At 36.5% G+C, this 22,285-nt stretch overlaps 4 protein-coding genes across 4 annotated transcripts; 3 read left to right on the top strand and 1 right to left on the bottom strand.

Moving 5' to 3' along the window:
• The first annotated feature begins 2,452 nt into the window (after positions 1-2,452).
• Positions 2,453-6,403, top strand: LOC132163525 (uncharacterized). The gene is made up of 6 exons (XM_059573842.2): positions 2,453-2,963; positions 3,107-3,283; positions 3,548-3,676; positions 3,984-4,160; positions 4,554-4,718; positions 5,889-6,403. Exons 1-6 carry the CDS (start codon positions 2,637-2,639, stop codon positions 6,159-6,161), a joined length of 1,248 nt encoding a protein of 415 aa, XP_059429825.1. The 5' UTR covers positions 2,453-2,636; the 3' UTR covers positions 6,162-6,403.
• A 268-nt stretch (positions 6,404-6,671) lies between these two features.
• Positions 6,672-12,782, bottom strand: LOC132163524 (uncharacterized). Its single transcript, XM_059573841.2, has 9 exons — positions 12,726-12,782; positions 10,041-10,922; positions 9,780-9,856; positions 9,522-9,690; positions 9,320-9,408; positions 9,067-9,231; positions 8,900-8,977; positions 8,068-8,171; positions 6,672-7,024 (listed from the first exon to the last, which is right to left on the bottom strand). The coding sequence occupies exons 2-9, from the start codon at positions 10,525-10,527 to the stop codon at positions 6,919-6,921; spliced, it is 1,275 nt and encodes a 424-aa protein (XP_059429824.2). The 5' UTR covers positions 10,528-10,922; positions 12,726-12,782; the 3' UTR covers positions 6,672-6,918.
• Positions 12,754-14,993, top strand: LOC132163526 (uncharacterized). The gene is made up of 2 exons (XM_059573843.2): positions 12,754-13,711; positions 14,937-14,993. The coding sequence occupies exon 1, from the start codon at positions 12,754-12,756 to the stop codon at positions 13,702-13,704; it is 951 nt and encodes a 316-aa protein (XP_059429826.2). The 3' UTR covers positions 13,705-13,711; positions 14,937-14,993.
• Positions 14,994-17,507: 2,514 nt separating this feature from the next.
• Positions 17,508-22,163, top strand: LOC132163639 (KH domain-containing protein SPIN1). The gene is made up of 7 exons (XM_059574008.1): positions 17,508-17,777; positions 17,900-17,988; positions 18,484-18,635; positions 20,459-20,575; positions 20,783-20,899; positions 21,067-21,210; positions 21,760-22,163. Exons 1-7 carry the CDS (start codon positions 17,695-17,697, stop codon positions 21,904-21,906), a joined length of 849 nt encoding a protein of 282 aa, XP_059429991.1. The 5' UTR covers positions 17,508-17,694; the 3' UTR covers positions 21,907-22,163.
• Positions 22,164-22,285: the final 122 nt, after the last annotated feature.

The following is a 22,285-nucleotide window of genomic DNA, read 5'->3' as shown; positions in this document are numbered from 1 at the left end:
TTATTGCTTATAGTTTACATCAAAATGATGAAGTTGCCACCGCCGTCAGAGCTATCCCATGTTTCTTTGTCTGGGAAAGAGGTGGCCACCACCATGCGCTCTACCTACCATTTTCTATTTCCTTCTCGTTCAATTTTTGCATAAAGTTGTGTAAACACAATCATAAAAAAAAAGAAAAAAAAAAAAGAAACCCACTTTATTCTCACCCAATTTATACGAAACCATGCAAATTTTATTTTTCGCGTTTTACATCAATATGCTTTCGAATCGCTTTTGGGATTGTCTGCGCGCTTTTGATTATAAGTCGTAGTCAGCATTTACAAGTCTAATTTGTCATGCTCTTCTGACTTTGGGCTTAATCACATAACGTTACAAAAAATGTTCATTATAATTTCTAAAGAATTACTCAAAATTTTAACTTTAGATCTCAAAAATCACTTTTAAAGTTCAATCCTACTTAATAATGTAGAACATTCAATACCTTCACAATTCATCCACCTAATATAAGACTTAACATTTTAGGGTGTCACAACCTCCCCATTCAAAACACTAATGTCTTCGTTAGGACTCGCATCATGTTAATTATAATATTCTAATGCAACATAGTGTTATTAAATTGTTTTGATACCATGCCACGACCCAAGAAAACGCTAACATTTGTACTATTACTCTAAAAGAACTAGTCGGAGTGACAATTAGAACGCTTTGAAACCACTAATCAATCACATTTCCCTGAGTCTCCAACTTCAATTAGTCCTTTTAAAGTAATAACTCAAATATTACCAACGTTTCCTTGGATCATGATATTCTTGGTTCAACTAACAGCATTCCCAGCTTTATTGGAACTGGCTTTTTCACTAGCTAACAAGAACAATATAAAATGGGAAAATAAATATTAATTGATCATGCATCTACGTATTAATTTGCTTTTGCAGTGAAGGAATTGCAATGAACCTTTCGTCACCTGTTATTAATTCAAGTTCCATATCTATTAAAAACTTCTGACTTAAGAAGAAAGGATAGAAAACATGTCATATCTACATATGTAGTTGTTGCTTGCTAAGAACTCCTAACACTTGTTTACGGTTTTTCTTCTTTTAAGAAACCTTTCATGCTTCCATTAAACTCAATAGAAACATCTTCATCAAAAAGGACAATGCTTTGAACAAAAAACAAGACACTCATCCATCACACTTGCACTAAATATTAGTAAAGAGCTGCTTCTGCTAAATATATAGTGAGTTGCTTCATTAGTTTTTATGATTAAAGAGTTGCTTTTGGTATGCTCCATCAATCATGATTAAAAACCATTCAACATCGTTTTTGTATCATCAATTAATTGGTCATACCGACTCCAATAATGTCCTCCTTGTCATAAAGCATGCACAATTTTCGAAGCATCTGACTCTACTATTACTTGTCGAATCTCTAAAGTCTTTACAGAATTCTACTGCCTTCCATACTGTCACTGCATATATGAAAAATCATTTTTTTTATTTTTTTTTATTTTGGGATAATGTTTCTCCTTAAAAATTATAGCTACGTGTATATCATGATTATGATTTATGAAACAATCTCCACTCTTGTTTCACCAACAAAACCATATTAAAACATTCTAGATCTTTGAATCTCAAGCCACTTTGATTTTTTGAAAAGCTCATTATTGACCAACTTATCCATGCAACTTCTGACTCATTTTATTTGTGCCCCCACCATAATTTGAGCATCATTGAATTTATTTTCATACATAGCGACTTGGGTAATTGATATGCACACATATTGTAAGTAGGGATCGCTTTGATTACTACCTTAATAAGAATCACCTTTCAAGCTTGCGATATGAATTTTTCCTTCCATTTGTTGAGCATGCTCCTTACTCTTTTCTTTATATCGATGAAAGTTCTATTTTTTAATTTACCCACTAGAGCCCGATAATCCCAAGTATTTCTCATATATAGCTGGTTGTGCAAAGCACCCCTGCAATAGAGAGAATGTGTTCTATGACACCTCTCCGTTTATTCCGACTGATCGAAAATATCAATAAACATTAGTAATATAGGTTGTGTCCAAAAAAGTGATTTGGAGTGCGACGACTAAAACTGTTTGTGCATATTGAACAAATTAATAGGGTTGTGCCCAACATGCTTGTATGCTAAAAATTATCTTCCACGCTCTTTTTTTTTTTTTTTGCCTTCTTTTTTTGCAATTTGGTGTTTTTTCAATAATATTTCTTTAAATTTAGAATTTAGACGAAGTTGGGTTGATGAAGTGGAGCTTGGCCCATGGTAGTTGTCCTGGTTGATGTATGGTTTTCGTTTGGGCTTTTAGATATTTAAAAACCAGACAGAAACGGGCCAACCAAGCCTAGATGGAGGACTCCAATCAATGGCCCCAATAGGCCCAATGGACGAGTGGCAAATCCACTTTGATAAAAAAAATGGGTCAACGGATCCCCAATGGAAGGGGAAGGGAAGCGGAAGGCGTCGGCAAGGCGCCGAGAGAGAGCAGCAAAGCGGGTAGGAAGAAGAAGAATCTCTAAACATCATTAGTCAGTGATTTTGAGTTGAAGCGAAGGCGAACGACGCCGCTCAGCCGGGAGTGGGAGGGGGAGGTGGGCGGATTAAATCATAATTAAAATGTCGTATAGAAGGGGGCAGCAGGGAACAATATCAAGGCATTCCGCCATCATAGTGGACGAGGATGATGGTGACGGTGAAGAAGAAGAGGAGGAAGAAGAAGAAGAAGAGGAAGAAGAAGCAAAACGACCAATTCAGAGGCCTCAGGCTCTTCGCCCTTCATCATCGCTGGCGGCCAAGGCCATAAGAGCATCTTCCGCCTATCGCGACTCCTCCCTCTCCTCTGCCTACGGCCACTCTGTTCTCTCTCCCTCCTCCTCCTCCTCTTCCCGCTCTCCCAACCCAACTACCGGATCTTCTTCTCCCTCTGTCTCCGGGACCGTCCAGGTTCTTTTCTTTTTCTTTCTTAATCTGTCCTACGGAATACGATTTCATTTTCTTATGTTTAAGATGCTTTTACTTACTTAGCAAGTATCGATATCTGATGGAGTTTCGTTCTATGCCAATTGGTTTGTCTCTTCTGACTATAGGATTCAAAACCCTATGAGTACACATCAATGAAAAGTTTGAATGAATCCAAGCATGGGTTTTGGGGTGCTCTCGCTAGAAAAGCTAAAGCGATTCTTGACGAAGATACTGCGCCCCAACAAGTTCAAACACCTGAAAGGACAAGGCAACACATGCATGGTACAGAGACAATGGGCAAGGTGAGGATTCAAGCTTGTATATCAAAGTTGACATTGTAAAAATAAGATCTTCAAAAGTAGTCCAAAAGTTTCTTTTTTCCCCTTTTTTTTGGCTGAATTAGCTGCAAACTTATGAAAGCTTACCATCACTATATCTTGTAAATTATTGTAGTTTCCCAAAACCTTGGTTTTAGTTTATGTGTTTGTTGCTTTGTGGTCAAATTCCTGTATCTCTACTCACCTGTAATATGCGATGCCATTTGTGTTTGTGTGTCCTATTCTCAGTACCAAAATTCAAATAACTCAGACGAGAGCCATCAAAAAATGGACAGTCCTAAACTACAGAAGAAGGGGTTGGGTGCCATTGCATCTTCTCTTAATTATATTGGTGGCACCATTGGTAATGCCTTAGAGGTTAGCTTCTGTGAGAACCTTTTTTTCCAAATACTATTGTCTATTGAGTTTTTAATGCTTCATATTTTTTGTTTACAATGGTCAAAGTTCCTGCTATTATGGCATTTCTTAAGCATGAATACGATCTGTATTTTTGTTTGGTGATTATGAATATCTCTCTCCAGGCAAACATTCACTGGTTATGAGTACCTCACCACTTGAAGATGCAGTTTCCATTTATACATGTTTTTCTAGTCCAGGAGACTGTTCACTAGTCTATAGTTGGACCAATTCTATTTTTTGCATCAATGCTGTTTCTATTTTTCAGGAGGGTCTTACTATCATGGAGAGCCGGACTGCAGACATTATTCAAGAAACTCGTAAGCATATCAAGAAAAAGCCCAGTGGTTCTGAGGTACAGAGTCAGGCGCCAAATCATTCTAGTCAATGGCAACAACCCCAGATGCAAACTGATCAAGAACTTCAGCTGAAGGCATCTCGCGACGTAAGGTGGCAGCTTTGTATCACTGGTTCATACAATATAAAAACTTGTGTGTTTAAATTTTTGTATTTTTTTCTACCTTAGAAGCAACTCCACAGATTGGCTTTTCTACAGAAAACAACTGACCTGAGGAGAAAGTATAGAATGACTCTAGAACCCAATGAACTGCTCTTCTGAGTTTAATCATATTGACTTGCCTCACTCCCCTCGATCTCATGCCTTAGCTGTCTGTGACCTTATTGACAGTGGCAAAGGAGAGAGGAAGAAAGAAATGGAGGGAGGGGGTTTGGGACTTTGGAATTTTTTCCAGAATACCAGGGCATCCTAGTTGTTCTGATGTGAGAACTTGCTCTTTATGATAAGATTCATAATTTTACCTTTTGGGTTTCATAACAGGTTGCAATGGCCATGGCTGCAAAAGCAAAGCTTCTTCTTCGGGAGTTGAAGACTGTCAAATCAGATCTGGCTTTTGCAAAGGAGCGATGTGCTCAGCTGGAGGTAGAAAATAAAATTCTTCGGGAGAATCGTGAAAGGGGAAGCAACCCAGAAGATGATGATTTGGTATTAACTTTTTCTCTATTTTAGGTTTTCTCTTTCCTTTTCGTATTTCCTTTTTGATTTTGTAGCAATCTTGAAGACGATGATCTAAAACTGTTTTCACCTTTTCCTATGGTTTCTTTTTTCTTTTGAAAAATTATACACAACCTACCTCGTAGAAGGATATTTTCAAAGAACCACTTAAAGCTTTAGATATTACTAGTTGCTGCTCCATTACTAACATTTATCATCGCCTGTGAAGTTCTGTAGCAATGCCCAAAAATCTAAAATTATTATGTTGACATAAAAAAGATAAGATCATAACTCACCATTTAATGATTGCTTTGTATAAGATTTTATAGAACCCAAAAGCCTAAAAGTGTTGATTTTGGCCGTTTGATTTTAAGTTTTTCTGTATCATAATAGGTTAGAATTCTTTGCCTTTCACAGAATAAATAAAATCAAATGGTTGAAATCAAGGATTTAAGTTGACTATTCTCTAGCAGAATCTTAGACAAACAAGTAATCAAGGTACAAGTTGTAATCTTATTTCTCTAACATCAAAGTGATGCTTTAGGATTTTGTAAATTTTTGAAAAGGCATACCTTAAAATTCATATTATCAGGAGGAAGAATCTGTAATTTTTACATCTTTTGGTCGTGTTTTGAGAAGCATACATTAGATTAGGTGAATGCATGTGGCTATCCCCCATTTTTTCTGGGGGAAAAAACAACACTACCATTTTACGGGCATAAAGCGTATTCTCCTTATAGTTTGCAGTGCTTTAGATATTAACATGCGTGTCCATAATTCATATATGGAATTGGTTGTGGCTACAGAGATGGCCCATAAATGTCTTTAGCTATTTGATTTGATTGAGATATGTACCGGTGGTTCTTTCCATTTTGAAGCCAAGCTTTCTTGGATTGGCCCATTTTTCTGTGGGCAATATATTTGTGTATGTATCTTTCTTGATTGCTTCTACATCAGGCAAATTTGGTGAATTCTTTTTTTTGATACATCACTTAGAAACTGTGAACTCAATGGTCAAACCTAGTTACTCAAAAAAATCATATGTTTCACAGATTTCCATTTTTTGTTGTTATTTTCTATCAGCTAGCAACACTTGTTGAAGCATTTCTATTGTGTTGCATGTAATAACTCTAAATTCCGATGCCAATGATTCTGTGCCAGATTCGGCTTCAACTTGAAACACTTTTGGCAGAGAAGGCTAGATTGGCACATGAAAACTCGGTTTATGCACGGGAGAATCGCTTCCTGAGGGAGGTTGTTGAGTACCACCAGCTCACCATGCAGGATGTTGTCTACTTGAATGAAGGCACTGAAGAGGTCACCGAAGTCTACCCCATCATGGCTCCCTCAGGGTCGAATCTAATCTCTATTTCCTCATCATCTTCATCGCCACAACTACCCTCTTCACTTCCTCCTGGGGCTGTCCCCAAGTGATGGAGGACATTGCCCCTTGCACACAAGAGTTGAGGAGGTCTCATGAAATGTCGCCCAAACTAGCTATTGAAACCCCATTAGGGTGGCAAAAGATACACAAAGACACTAGGAATGCTTCTCTTTGATTGGAGTCCTGTATTCTATGTTTCGAACAAAGATATGAAATGTAACAATATGATTTTCTTGTTTAGTATTATTATTATTATTATTATTATATGACATTTTTGTTATTTGTGTCGGTCTTCCCCATTGTCAGCTAATATAAAATGTAATTTTATTTCTTTCACCATGTATTTTAAGCTTTTTGGCGTTGTCATCAATGGTTGTTACTTAAAAGTAGTTCTTTCTGAAAGCTTATGCTTTTCTATCAAATTGACTTGTGGATTCATGCGAGAGTTCCAACTACAGATGCTTTGTAGAGAGTTTCCAGAGGTAAAGATAGATATATAAGGAAACTGCATGTTCAAATGGGGAGATATGCATAAATGTGAATGTTTGCCTGGAGGGAAATAGAGGAAGAGGTTTAATTTTTATTTTTGTATAAAGCTCTATAAACAAGATATATAGACAAGACTCTTTTGTGGTTTAAACATACAATGAATGGCCATGGGAGTTTATACACCTCATGGATACAACATAATAACAAACAGCACCACCAATGGGATGGGAATTTAAGTTAGAGCCTTCAAGAACGTTTGAAAGCAAAATGATGTTTGACTTCAGCTGCAGTTCCGGTCTCTTTATCGAGTAGAAGATCTTAAAATAGCTGCAAAAACAAACTGGTTGATCCATCACCATAAGATTTGATATCGGCTGGTTTTACCAATGCCCGGCACAATGGGCATGTTCTTTCTCGCTCGAACCTGAAAACATGGTACAGTAAACTCCCGTAAGAAACCAGCCAAAAACCAACGTATAAAATCAATCTATATATGAGTTCATTTTTCTTCTTTGGGTGAAATGGCTGGGCAACACAATGTGCATAGGCACTCCACTTACCAATTAACCCTCAACATGGATTAGGGCAAGATTCAACTCAGGTATTTGGCACAATGCCAAAATTTCTTATCAAGCAGTTGACTGAATGCCATTGCTAAGACATGAGAGAGCATAGATACTTGGAATACAAGTGAAAGACTCAGAGGCTCAAAGTTTTCAATGGAAATGGGATCGGATTTTAATAATGAAAGACAGAACATCTATTAGAAAGCAATCCCCGGGGAATATATTGGGACATATTGCATGTCACATTAAAAAGAATTAACACTAAAATGATTAACAAGAGAACTCAAAGCTATGCTTTTCAGCATGGAAGGTTGATCCAAATTTGAAATAAGAACATGCCACTAGATCCAAAAATGGTGTTAATTACTCATCTGCAATCAAGTTATCATAAGGATTGTCAATTTTACACACAGCAAAGGCAGTGAAAACAATTTTTTTTTTTTTTTTTTTGGGGGGGGCGCGGGTGGGGGGGTTCAAAATCTTCACTTAACTATACCAGTTCAGCTCAAAAGTATAGGTTTAAACCATTGAATATAAACCAGAATTCAACTCCCTCTAAATCCTCCAAATACAAGATATAGAGCTTGTTGAGAACTAAACAAATGCTTTTCAGATGACTATGAAATCTACTGCATTGATCACGAGATTTCAGACACTGAATTCTAATTACTCAACGTTATATAATACCACAAATAAGTTATTATAGTTCAGCAAATTTCTTCAGTCCAATCAGCATACAGTGTACATCAAAGTGAAAACAAGGAACCAGATGCAGAAATCAAAAATCAAAGGTGATGAATAGTCAAATTAACATCTAAAAGCATGGAACAACAATGCGATATAGAAGCATGGACAAAAATATAGTCATCTGAAAAGAGAGAGTGGAGGCGAAAGGTATGACCATTCTGATACACAGTCTTCGCAGAATATGTGTTTACAGCGAAGCAAAATCGGAGCATGCATCTTCTCCTGGCAGATTGCACAGAGATCCCCTGCTGCATTTACCTATGGTTTAATTGCAGACAACTTAGAAGGTGTTGATACATCATATGAAACAAACCAAAAAAGCATCAGAAAATTTAGTACTCTGTTGTTGTAATGATCCTTCAAATCTACACGGTCATATTGGCCTAATACTTACAATTGGTGTTTCTATCTAATGTAGCTTATCAATATGCGTTTCAAGCTCCAAATTCTAGCTTCTTTGGGGCTATCCTTACTTGTCTCTTACTTTCTAAAGAACTTTTTATAATTATTTTAAAAGATTAAAATGGAACATCTATCTTGCATCTGAGAATAAGTCATTTCCATTTTAGACTATGCGTTTTACAAGCAGCTCTATTTGGAGCATCCCTCCTAACCCAAGAAAAAAAAAAAGCAATAGCTATATATATGTTTAGTTCCATGGCCCATAGCAAGCACAAATTGGTAAGAACATGAGGGGATGTGTAAAAAAGTTTGCTAATGTTGTCAGGTTTTTATTGTTGGCATTTCTTAGAGAGTATTCTTTGTGGTTGATTGATCATTATTTGCTGCTGCATAATTGTTTTGTGCTGCATAATTATTTTTATTGTTGGCAAATAAATGTGAACAAGAAAACTACGAAACAGTTCAAATGTGATGGATTGGCAAAATCTATATTCATCATAGAAGCAATCTTAATAATCAGCTTCCACAGTGAGCTCAGAGAGAGAGCAATTAGTAATCTTTTAACTCATAGCAGACCAACTGACTTGTTCAGACGTGGCATGAGACCCGTAATGCACCTCCTTATGTGACAAGGCTCTCAATGCAGCAAATAGGGATTGGACCTTCAGAACCATATCATAAAGTCAGTACTCTTTTGAGGTAAATTCAGAAAACCAGAAGAAAGCATGAAAGTTCAAACAGATGGGATTACCTTCTCCACAAGTGATGTAAGCTTGAAGGTTAAATATAACCCTGTAGTTAACGAAGAAAAAAGGCTTCCATATTCTTTATTTAAAAAGAACTTATACCAAACAGGTATAGGCAACAAAGCACGGTAGAGCAGCAAGATATACTCAGCAAGAGTTAGCATTTGACCCTGGATAAACAGAGGCCTTCAACACATTAAAAGAAGAAAACAGAGAACAAGAACAAGTAGAGCTCTGATTAACTGTAACATAACCAACCTGTTTACGGTAATCCCGGCCTCTACCATTCTTGTAATGTATCAAAAGTATACATTTGAAGGCCATTGCTGTATGTCGCACCATAATGTCTGAAAAGACGATCATTATTGAGACATGAGATTCAAAGATACCCAAATAACCAATTCAAAGATCATCTGCACAATTCAAACATTTGTTATGCAAAGGCCAAGAAAAGGCTTACCATTTACCGTGATGATGAACACAGCATGCCAAAAAGGAGGTATTGATTTAGGGGGAAGTAATAGGAACGGGTAGAGCAGATTATTACCCCGATACCACCAATAAACACAAACGACATGAAGCATAAACACCAGAGAAATGCTTAGGAGAACAGAGATTTTCCTCTCTTCCTGCGGGACCAGCAATTCGGATGCTCAACAGACCAAGCAAGAATGCAGTGAAGAAGCCAAAGAAAATGGAAAACCAAATAAAAGGGAACCTTAAGAGCGGTCTGCTTCCGTAGAATATCATTAGATTTGAACATGACGGCAGCGATCCAAAGAGTGACAGAAAAACCTGAATTTTGATGGAGACGAAGCCAAGCATTTAGATTAAAGGGACATCTGCAAATCTTCTTATATATATATATATATTCACTACGGTTCCAAATTGTAAGACCGACCAGAGTAGTCGGGCTATCATGACATTATGGAAGAAGAAAGAAGGAAAAAAAAAAAGAGGCGGAGGAGAAGAGAAATACCTTGGAGATGTTGACGAATGAAGACGAGCAAAAGAAGCAAAGAGAAAGGGAGAATCTGCTCTAACCAGCGGACGAAGCGCTGGACATCGTAGCTTCTGGTGCTTGCAGAATTAGTGAGATCCGATAGCGATACATGTGCTGGATTTGCGGGAATGTGTTGATGAGCAGAGAAATGCTCGTGCTCTGCACCAATAATCCTGATGGAGACCTCCTCCTCGTCGTCGTCGTCGTCGTCGTCGTCCTCCTCCCCCCCCTCCACTGGGAAAGATTCATTACTATCAACTTGCAGGTACTCTGTTTCCGGAGAATTGGAGCTGCCTGCTCTTCCTCCCAAAATACCCGAATACTCCAACAGGCCAGTCAGTGGCCCCCGTATGATATTGGAAGCCGCCGCTTGAATTCCGTAACTTGCAGAATTACAAATATTGTCGGAAGAGGAAGAAGAAGAAGAAGCATTGCCGGGTGTTGCGGGGGCCTCCATCGACATGAAAGTTTGAAGCTTTTGTTGAATGGATGGATAGAAGAGTAAGTAAAGTTTAGAGTAGTAGTACGTCTGATTGAGAAAGAGAAGCAACAACGCCTTTTTGATCAAAGCTTTCTTTTAATCACTTGTCACTAATTTACACCTTCTTCTTCTTCTACCGTCTACAACCATAAATACAGCGTCACCACTCACCATCCATCTCTCTCCCTGCTTTCGGCTAATGCTTATACCTACGCGCATTCCCTTCCACTTCCAACAACAAATGTTAAAGTTACTCTTTTTACAACAAATATGAAATATCTCTTTCTTTTATTATCCATACCTACTTACTTATTATGTTACCACACGTGCCGTTACCACGCAGGCTTTACAAATCACTTGCCGACACACAATTTCCACTGTAAAATCAAAACACACAATTACCACCACCTCCAACCTGGCTTAGCGCTACAAAATGGGCCATTACAAAAATTATAAAAGATGCAAAAACCTAAGTTAAATTCGATTAATCTCTTACACTAAACCTTAACTAACATCGATCCAACATACACACATTTGACATTTCAACCACAAAACCCTTCCTTTTGCCAAAGAAAAATATGCTGATTAATTCTTAAATTGATCATTGTTTTAATAAAATACAATAAAAATCATGTTTGATTAAAACCGCTAAACATTATGAGATAATGGTAGGATATAGCATTGGTCAAAATATATACATAGATTTGGATGAGATTATCTAACGATCTTTTATCATAAGCACTATCGAGACAGTAATAAGAATATCTCCTCGAGATGCTACATTTCCTTCTCTGATTCTTCTCTCATCGTTCAACTTTTCAAAATCATCATTTGATACATGGGGCCATATTAAACATAAATAATTAAAGGTTTATTTCATAATAAATCCACCAATAAGATAACCAACTTGTTGGAGAATTATTATGGCTTTCATCGTAATATATTATTTGTCTAGAAAGTTTTATTGGGAGTGCAACAGTTGCAATTTCTAATTTTCAATGAGGGTAATGTTAGAAATCAAGGTTTTATTCTACCAATATCTTCCTATATTGATGCGATAGTTAGTGCCAATATATCTTTGCATTTTTGTTAGTAACGTTATATATTATATCAATATTTCATTTTTATCATGTGTTGTAGTAGGGTGTAGTAGCCTTTGAATTAGTCATTGTTATTTAACAAAAAAAAAAAAAAAAAAGGCTTTTAAATCCCCAAGTCAGCATAGTAGGATAAACGTTAGATAAATATGGCATGTGTAGCAGCATTATTGATCTAAAAATGGTTTGGTATTGTCAAGTGAACATTGTAAAATAGCTTTTGCATTACTCTTCCCAATATTAAGCTAAGATAAGTGCGAAAAAGGGGGTGAGACTAACACACACTTTGAATAACATATATTTTGTGCTGATTACGCCTAATTAATATTTATTTTCTACATAACAAGAAAAGAAATCATGTACATAACATATTTATTTTTTAGTCCATCAACCTACTGTTACACGATAGGAGATAATCTTCTCATGTTTTGGATGTTGTTAAAATTCATTCTCATGTTAATTATATTTGCATAGAAAATAATTAAGATAAATATAAGCTTTTATAATAGATTTAGAGAGTCTTAAAATTTTAGTTGCATTTGGCGTTACAAATCATGCATCCACGCTAATCCCACTAAGTTAAAAGTTCCGATGTTAAACACCGGGTCTCTATCGCAGAGATTGAATGCAATTACTTCTCCAACCAAATCGGACTTTTTAGATATTCTTAACTAATATTAAAAATTTTAGATATTTTTCCTTCTTTAGGGGTACCCAATATCTTTTTATAAATAAAAAAATCGAAACCCCCGATCTTGTGGAAATTACGTGATACAGAGGGTAAGAGGTTGGAAATAACTCATAAAAAAAAAAAAAAAAAAAAAAAAAAGCTATTCTGTAGCCAACGCTATATTTACTCCTATTTCCAGCTTTTCCTTCTCTTTTCCTTTTTCTTTTTTTCTTTTTTTTTGTTTCTTCTGAGAAAACAATGTTTACGGAGATGGGGATGAATCAAAGGAAAAGCGGGTTACAAGTTATTTAATTTGCCACTACATTTTAGCGATAAAGCAAATTTAATTAGTTTCAAGAAAATGCGTATGATAATCCTGATGCGTGTAGAATCCAAATTTGAGGAGAACTTACAGGCGTTTTGGTTTGAGGAGATCTGGTGATGAGGATCGAACAGAGCAGCGTTTGGATACTAATTGTCTCCTTGCTATGCATTCTCAGCTGGCTGCCACTCTTCAACGCTCAGCCACGCGGAATCTCGGCACGCTCGCTAGATGCGCTTCTTCAAGATTATGCTTTCAGGGCTTTCGCTGAGCACCCGAGAACGGGCATTCCTTATGACGCCCGCATTCCCAGCAATCTTTCAGGAGTTGAAGGCGCAGCAATGAGGCTTCGGAGCGGTAGCCTCAGAAACAGAGGCGTTAAGAGGTACAAGGAGTTTCAGATCCCTCCAGGGGTTGCCGTGCAGCCTTATGTGGAGAGGCTTGGTTTGGTATACCACAACCTCGGCAACTGGTCTTCTATTTTGTACCCTTTACCTGGGTTTACTTATTTAGCTCCTGTCCTGGGTTTGCTGGCCTACGATGCTTCTGATTTATCTGCTTCAAGTTTACCTGAATTGTATATAAGAGCATCCTTGAAACCCATCTTGATCAAGTTCCCAAATTTGACTTCAGCTCCGCCAGCTGATGGGTTGTCTCCCAAGTGTGTATATTTTGATTTACAAGGTTCAGTGCAGTTCGACAATGTGGTATCCGGAAATGCATGTTCCGCAACTCAACAGGGACACTTCTCTATAGCTGTCGAGTCTACTGCTCCCTCTCCTGCTCCCAATACGGCGGCGGTTCTGCCTCCTAATGCTGGCGGTCGTGGTGGAAAGGGCAACTACTCTAAGGTGTGGACGGTTGTTGGATCTTTGGTTGGTGTGTTTGCCTTATTGGGTCTATTGGTTGTGTTGTTAATAAGGTGCAAAGACGGGAAGAAGGTGCAGCAAATGGAATGGGCAGTGGATGGGGGTGAAACCTTGCAGAGAACATCGGTTGGGAATACCAAGGCGCCATTGGCAATGGGAACTCGGACACGACCAGTATTGGAGACTGAATATGTGCCTTAATTATTAGGTAACTCGATCACTTGCACAATTTTTTTTGTTTTTGTTTTTGATTTTTCTTTCATAATCATTTCGATTCCTTAAAATTGATCAGCTTCTTGTTTTTCTTTTCTTTTGAATATATTCAAAATCCATCTTGGCTTCGATCAATTGGTTTGCCTTGTATTTATAACGACAAACAAATACTCTCCTCTATTACTCATGAACCTCAATGGTACGGTGCCATTGATGGTGTGCTTGAACCCAAAAAATTCCCAGACAGTATTGTCAGGTGCCTCAACCAATTTAAAAGGAGAAGTACACTCATTTTATATTAGCTCACGTGATTTTATGTCAGTCATTTAAACAAAAATTAATTAAAATCTGTCCCACATAAAAAATATGTAAGATAAAATTACTCTTTAGCATTTATTAGTCTCCCGGGCGCTGCAGATCGCTAAATAAAAGATACGTTAAATAACAACCCACCACTTCAAGGAAGAGGATCAACCATATCCCGTTTCCTATGCAATCACTTTTGATGTCATATCCACCTGTTCGGCCGTTTTACCGTAATAAACAGAGAAGAAAAAATTTCTTATGTCATCATGTCAAACTCATCCTTAAAATATCAAAAATATATATTCATAAAGAAAGATCCATGTACGTGTGAATCCAATCGCTAATAATCGACACATAGACTCTTCATATTTAATAATTTTAAAAAGGCCAGGGGCTACTCTTCATATTTTATTTAATTTTATTCACTGTTTATATTTTCAATTTGAGTGTAAAACTATAATTTTAGGAACCATTTTGGACAAATTGCTTTCATAAAGATCTTTAGAATATTTTTTTGATATTAAGGGATCAATTTGGTACAACTACAAATCCCAATAATTAGATAAATAATTTTCCCAACAAAAAATTACTTCTATACATTAAATCAAGGAAGATGAGAAAAATGATGAAGAACAATATTATCCTTATGTTTTGAAGATACGGGATTTTTATTTTTTTATCACCCAGGAGCTCGGCTGAGGTGAAAATGCAAATGCAATGTTTTAATTAAGCTCTCCCGTCACTTTTCTCGTACCCAAAGGGATATAATATGGCAGTGAAATTTACTATTTAATTTTGCATTAATTTCTCTTATAGAAAATGGTATCTTGTCTTAATTTGTTCTTTTTTGTTTTTTGTTTTTTTTTGCTGCTATATATTGTGATAAAGTCTATGTGGGATCCAAATGTTCATAGGTGATCGGGATCCAGCATTTATTTGAACAGTTGGAAAGAGAGATGCTACAATGTACACTCTCTTACATGATAGTGACAATTACTATTCAATTTAGCATTTTTCTTACGAAAAATGGTATTTTTTTTTACAGCTATTGTGATAAAGTTTAAATGGGATCCAATAAGAAATGATTCAAGTTAATATTTTTTTGTATCTTATTTTACAAATTAATTATTAAATTTGTGGACTTATGTGAACCCTGCACAAATTCAATGATAAACCCTACAAATCTAATAGTTGATTTATGGAATTTATACGATGATATGAGAAAAATATTGACATGAATTATTTATCGGGTCCAATTGTTAGTATGTGATTTGGATTCCAACATCGATTTATGCTGTTGAATTCTGTTGAACTCTTTCACATGAACCACTCAAATTACTAACAATTTAAGCAGTGAAACTCATCCGTGACAAAGTAGATTGTAGTGCCATTTTCCATGCCCCGGACAGTACAATATATAGGATAGACAAATAGACATTTGATATCGCATTAATATACGCTATAACACGGCATATATTTGAAAGATGGTGTGTCGTTTTAATAATTGGGGGCTTCCCCAGGATTTGTTTTGATCCATACATTGTTGTCCATGTCCCGACGTGCATTGCTATTTACTTTTTCAGGCACCTTGTTGGAATCCTATGCTTCATGATGTACATGTTCACCTATGTCTAATGACAAAAATATGGTATTCTTATTTACTTAAACATAAGTTTCTTGTTTGTCATGCAACGTATTACCTAATTTATATAGTTTAATAATTTTGTGTATCCCCAATTAATCAAGGAAATCTGTCTGCTTCTTAAGATAGAGTTTTAGGTGGGAGGGACAATAATTTGGTGTAGGAGAGGTTTCGTTGGTTTATATCAGATCTGAACCAATAGCAGCACTTGTACTAATTAAGTTGTAGACCTAGTCAAATTTCACTTATGTGATGGAAATGGGGGATTAATGGATCAATGTTTTCCATTATTTTTTAGAATTAATGGATTATAATTCTAACCAAACCTCATTAATTATTTCCTTTTTAAAGTCATTTTTCCTTTCTTACATCCTTTTTCTTTTTTATCAAAACAATCTTTCTACCATTTCCCTTTTCTATCATCCTCGTCAAACAACCGTACGTGATAGAAAAATACTACGAGGATCTCAGCAAATTTACGAAAAGAATTATTATTATTATTATTATTAATATTTATTTTAGCTTTTTTTTTTTTTTTTTATTCTACTTTATATTTAGTTATCAATTTTGACTATTTACTTTAAATATTATTCGTCTCTAGGAAACGTGGCTGTTTTGTGATTGTTTGTTAACACCCTCTCCACTGTCTTCTCGGTTTGCAGGCAGCGAGATTCCAAGGGTTCCTATAAAGAAGTAAAAATCCTTATAAGATAAAAAAAAAGAAAATAATAATAATAATAGAGAACGTATCCTTTTTTCACCTTCACCAAATATTTCTTTCTCTTCTACAATTTGGAGACTTGGATGCAGAGCGTCTTAGACTCTTAGTTCCATTTTAGCATTTTAATTGTCATTAGGCTAGCTGGATGTGAGTGTTAATCTTGTCTTTCCACCTACTTTTCTTGTCTTTACCTTTTGAACAGTCTCAATGTTTTATCCTCCTTACCAAACAGAGCTTAGATATAAGTTAAGGGTTGTAATTCATGTTCATGTGTTGAATTTAATTCGTAGCAAAATATAGATATAAAATTGTATAAATCAATTATAATTTGACATGTTTAATTAAATGAGTCAAATTCATCAATCATAATTCCTTAATTTCAAGTTAAACTTCTATATTATAATATAAAAATGGGGATTTTGTTGGTTGCTCCAATCCTTTCTATTCGCCAGATAACAAACATAAAAGGGTTCAAACGCATCCGGTATATATTAATTCCAATGACACTTAAAGATAAAAGAGTACAAATTTAAGGCTTAAAAATACCAAACAAAATACATGGTTTAGGCTAAAATTTTTGAGACCAAAAGTTTTCTAGATCCGCTGCCAGTGGACTACGCAGTCGTTTTGACCTTTCGCATTCGGAAATGGACGAGCTGATGGGAGCCGGAGATGGGAGCCTCCCTTCCTCCTCCCTTCAAGCACCCGCCGGGGAGCGTGAAGCGACTCATTTCTAAATTCCAATCACATGCTTGATGTGATGTGGTTGGAGAAGCATTAAAGACCCCACATTGCATGGCCTTATTAGCATATCTTATATCATGATTGAGTGCGTGTCTTCACGCGCTCTGCCGGGTAACTGTACAATTATTTGATATTGGAGCGGTTGCCGTCAGCGTCAAGGTGTCAAATCTTAAATCTTACAGCAACCTTAATGAGAAAGCCCTCTGCCTTTAGCTGTCGCCTGCTTGGCTTGGCTCACCTTTCCTTCTTCGGCTCACCTCTGTCTCTGTCTCACACAAAACACCTGTGAAAACTTTCTACCGCATTCATCCCAACATAAAGTTAAAAAGTTAAAAGCCTCCCTATTTAAAACCCCACAAATAAAAGGAGCATTTTTTTTTTAGTCTTTATTGTACTCCGTCTCTTCTTCCCCACCATTTACTATCTCAGGGTGGTTTTGGTTTGCTTCCCCAGACAGGCCTTTGGAGTTGCTGCACCTCCCCCAGCTTTTGCTTTCTTTCTCCTCTCTCCAAGCAAAGGTTTCTTTTTTTAGGTTTGTTGTGTGCGTATATTCTTGGTAAAATTCATGTCAGGTGGTTTATACGCTCAAAGTTTCTCGCCCGCCAGAACTCTATCTCCACGTATAAGAAGCAACCCGGATGTCGACAGGCAAGCACTCAATTCCACAACTTGATAAGAAATTTCACTTTCATGTCCACCTTCCAATAGTTTCTCTGTTAATCTCTGGGTGTTTTGTTTGTTTTATTATATACCATCTTCCTCTTTTCCAGTCAATACTTGGCAGAGTTGTTAGCAGAGCACCAAAAACTTGGACCCTTCATGCAAGTCCTTCCTATCTGTAGCCGACTCTTGAATCAAGGTTGGTTTTTCGGATCTATACTATTCTTCTATTTTCCTACTTCAAATTGGTTTTTACGTAATCATTCTAGGATGGTTCTTTAATACTTGATAAAATTCCTAGCAATAAACATCTTTATATAAGAGGGACCAACAGACCGGTAAAATTCTTTTAAGGCGAACAAGAGAAAGGAAAAGAAAAGCAATATGTTTTTTTCTTTAGAGATGGAGACCAACCGTGCAAGTCCTGTTTGCTAATGTTGTCTACCACATATTTAAAATGGAAATGTGATGTCTACCGCAGTTTGATTGTTATATTTGGCAGCTTGAGTCAACTTGAATGTTATGACTATGTTCTTTCCTTTTCTATTACCATCCCACTCCATTTATTGTGTGCTATTGTCTGGTATAATCTTATGACCATTGTTAGGGAAATAGTTCCACTTCCCATTTCGTGATTTGTATTCTACATATTGGAAAGCAAAATCTTTAATTTCTGTGCTCTATTATATGACAGAGATATTAAGGATTTCTGGAATGATCCCCAATCATGGATTTGGCGACTTCAACAGAGTGCAGCATGGAAGCCCTAGCCCTATGGCTTCATTTGATATAATGCAAAATTCTAGAGGAACCGGTTCCAGTGGTTGGAATGGCCTGCCACACGAAGTGAGTATTTGCAATTCTGTCCATCTCTGTGTAGTACCTTCAGTTTGCCACTCCAGTCGCCAGTTCTTACATTCTTATTCTATTCCACAATAATATAGGACCAAATATGTATATCCCTATGTAATTTATTATCCCACTTTTCGAAACACGCCATGCTTGGAATACAAAAGGAAAACAATATAAAGGGTATTATCCTATTTATCCTTGACCAAGTTTAGCCAAAAATGTTAATGTGGTGCACTTCTTGATTTGGGCCAGATGTGTTAATTGTAAATTGGATTACTCATGTTCAAGAGGCCAGTTGGCTTGATGTTTCTGCTTTCCAACATCAACTTATTCTTTGGCAGTTCAACAATGTTTGATTTCTGGTCCATACAAGTGCCATCTTTTGCTAGTGAATCATCAGTTAGCTCAAAATTATCAGTAATATTTTTGTTTGGCAATTCAAGAATATGTGGTTTTTGCCCCATTTAATCACTGCAGCAAGCTCACAGGGTCAGATCTGACTAATTTCCAATAGTTCAACATTAGTTGTGACATGGATGCCTCCCATGTTGCATATATAGCCGAAATATTAGTATTCCGTCTAACTCCCTCTGTTTTGCTTGACATCTTCTTATAAAAGTTAGTGAGGAAGTGGATAGAATCTGCCCTGAAATATGGTAAGAAGTGATTAGATTTGTACTTGGCATTGGTTGCATTCAGGCTTTCGTTGGTGTCATACGCACTAATTCCTAAATTAAATTATAATAAAAAATGAAGCTGGATTTCTCGCACAAATAACAATACCTTAAGCTGTGTCTTTTGTTGTGATGCTGTATCCATGTTAGAGATCATCCTTAACCTGAGGATGGGGAGTGGATGAGCATGACGATCGGATGAGTAGTATCACGTGGATGGCCAGAGTTTAAGTTAATTAGATAATTAGTTATTCTTATTCCTTATCATGATGCATATGATCAATTAAGTTATCTCCAAGATAACATACAAGTTGGCAGAGGTAGTAGTGAAGTAAGATTAGTTTTAAATGGCTGTAAGTCTTTTTAAGATGAGGAGTTCAAAAATAATAAATCAGAAAGGAATTATTTTGTCAGACATTTAACCTTTCTTAGGAGGTTTAGGGTTCCTTGAAATATCCTACCGTTATTTTCTATTTCCTTGAAATATCATAGTTGCTACGGGAGCACATAACAGTCCATTTTAGCATACCAGATGGTGAATGTTCCATATTTTTTGTAGGTATTAAGGGGGTTGTGAAGACAAATTTCATAGAGCCCAATATATGGGAAGCTGCTTATCAGAAGCTAGTCTTGTGCTGGGGACCATTAATTGTTGCAAGCAGCAGTGTTTAAGAATCTGTGAACCTAGTTGGTACTTGAACATGGCCATGTATAATATAACAAGAAGGAAAGGACAGTATTAAATCTCTGAAATGTCCAATAGCATCCTAGGGACCTTGAAGAGTTGAACTCCTCATCGGACTTGAATCAAGATGTATGGTGTTCCATAATATCCTTGGGCAACATATGTCATCAAATTCCTTCATAGGTGGCAAAAGATTATTATCAATTTCTATCTTTGTAAGATGATTAAGGTTTTTTTTGGCCTATTGCCTGTGTCTACACCCATTAACTACCACATAAATGTTAAATTAACTGTTCTCTCTGTCTCAATTTAATGTACTGTTAATCACTCGACTTTATTTCTCTGCTTCTTTAAATATTAATATCCTCTTTTATTTTTCCTTTCTTTTCTTCCTTTTCTGAAATCAGTTAGTGTCGTTCTTATTACGGTACTAAGAGGTTAGGTTCATGATGTAACAGAGAGTAGGAGGACTACAAGGGATGAATATGGGTTGGCAAGCAGCACCAGCAAGCCCAAGTTCCTATATTGTAAAGAGAGTTTTGCGCTTGGACATTCCTGCGGATAGCTATCCGAATGTAAGCAATGTGTGCAATGTTTAAGTGCATAATGTCATATTGATATCTGAATTCCTAGATTTGTATTTTGGAACTCTTTGAAAATTGAGAAAATGTGTGTATATATGTTCTCTGGACGTTTCTTACATATTTGTAAGGTCAAAGGGTACTAAAATTACTCCCCCATCTCTCCCCCCTGGGGTGGGTGTAAACCTCTACATGTTTCAGTTCAACTTTGTTGGCCGGCTGCTGGGCCCTAGAGGCAATTCACTAAAGCGGGTGGAAGCTTTTACAGGTTGCCGTGTGTTTATTCGAGGAAAAGGTTCAATAAAAGACCCAGACAAGGTATTATTTTTCTCTTACAACATACTTTTGCAAGTTAACTCAGTACAGCCTTAATTCTAGCTAGGTGGAGTGGCTAATTTAATCCTTTACCATTTCCATATTCATTCCACCATCTATCTTTCCATGGCTCTTTCATAACTCTTCTTCTTTGCTTTTCTACCCTCAAGGAGGAGTCGTTAAGGGGAAGACCAGGTTTTGAGCATCTGAATGATCCACTGCACATTTTAATTGAGGCTGAATTACCTCCCAATGTAATTGATATACGGTTGAGACAAGCACAAGATATTTTAGAAGAACTTCTCAAACCTGTGGTATAATCTCCTAGCTTATTCCTTCTTTGGAGTGTTCAAAAAAAAAAAAAAAAAATGATAGCAATGTTACTTTTTTCATAACAAACCTGTGGTATAATAATTTGCACCTGGTCCATGCAATAGTATAGGGTGACAGAGATCAAAAAGACAAATGAACATTTTTACTTTGGCATTCTCAGCATTGTTCTAAGATGTTTTTTACTTTTCTTCATCACGTTCAGAATGCAATTCAGGATAGTTGAACTTAGGAATTACTGCCGTTTGGAATACTACAACCATAATAGATTCTCTTCCCTATATATTTGGTTTCACTCTTCAATTGCGTCTTTACTTGTTCTGTTACAATATCTCACACTAAATCAATGTACACTTTTCTTCCTCCAACATAGCAGAATGCTCTTTTAGCATGTTCTGGCAAAATAAGGGAATAATACTTGCTCCAGCATCGTATGTGTGAAAGTGTCATTTTCAAAAAATTTTGCACTTACATGATTATAATGTCATTATTATTATTATACACTAAGACTTTTGTCCATTTTTCACATGCAGGATGAATCACAGGATTTCTATAAGACCCAACAATTGAGGGAACTGGCTGTGCTAAATTCTAATTTTAGAGAAGAGAGCCCTCAACTGAGTGGTAGCATCTCTCCTTTCACCTCCAGTGGAATGAAACGGGCCAAAACTGGTCAATAGTGAATTATTTAGTTTAACCTCCCTCCTATTCTTCTCGATTCATGGCCCTTGTTGTGTCTCACTTCTGTATGGCACAAAGAACCTTTGCTGTCTGCTGATATCTCTGAAGCGTTAAGATGGGTGTATTTTTCAGTAACATAATCTTTAACAGGGGAGATGGGAAAGAGAAATTCTTTCAGCTTTTGTCTTGGGGGTTGTTTGCACTTGTAATGTATAACTTTAACGTTGACCGGTTTATATTTGACAAGTCTTGAATATATATATATATATATATATATATATATATATAGCCAAAATAAATAAATAAATAAATAAAAAAGAAAAAAGAAAATAAAAAACAGGTTCAGTGAACTTTAGACCATTTTGCAGAGAAAATGGT

Source organism: Corylus avellana, chromosome 8, assembly GCF_965113065.1.
Source record: "Corylus avellana chromosome 8, dhCorAvel1.hap1.2, whole genome shotgun sequence".
In the NCBI taxonomy this organism is placed as follows: Eukaryota; Viridiplantae; Streptophyta; class Magnoliopsida; order Fagales; family Betulaceae; genus Corylus; species Corylus avellana.
Note: the sequence above shows the minus strand (reverse complement) of the source record. Positions and strands in the feature narration are given on the sequence as shown.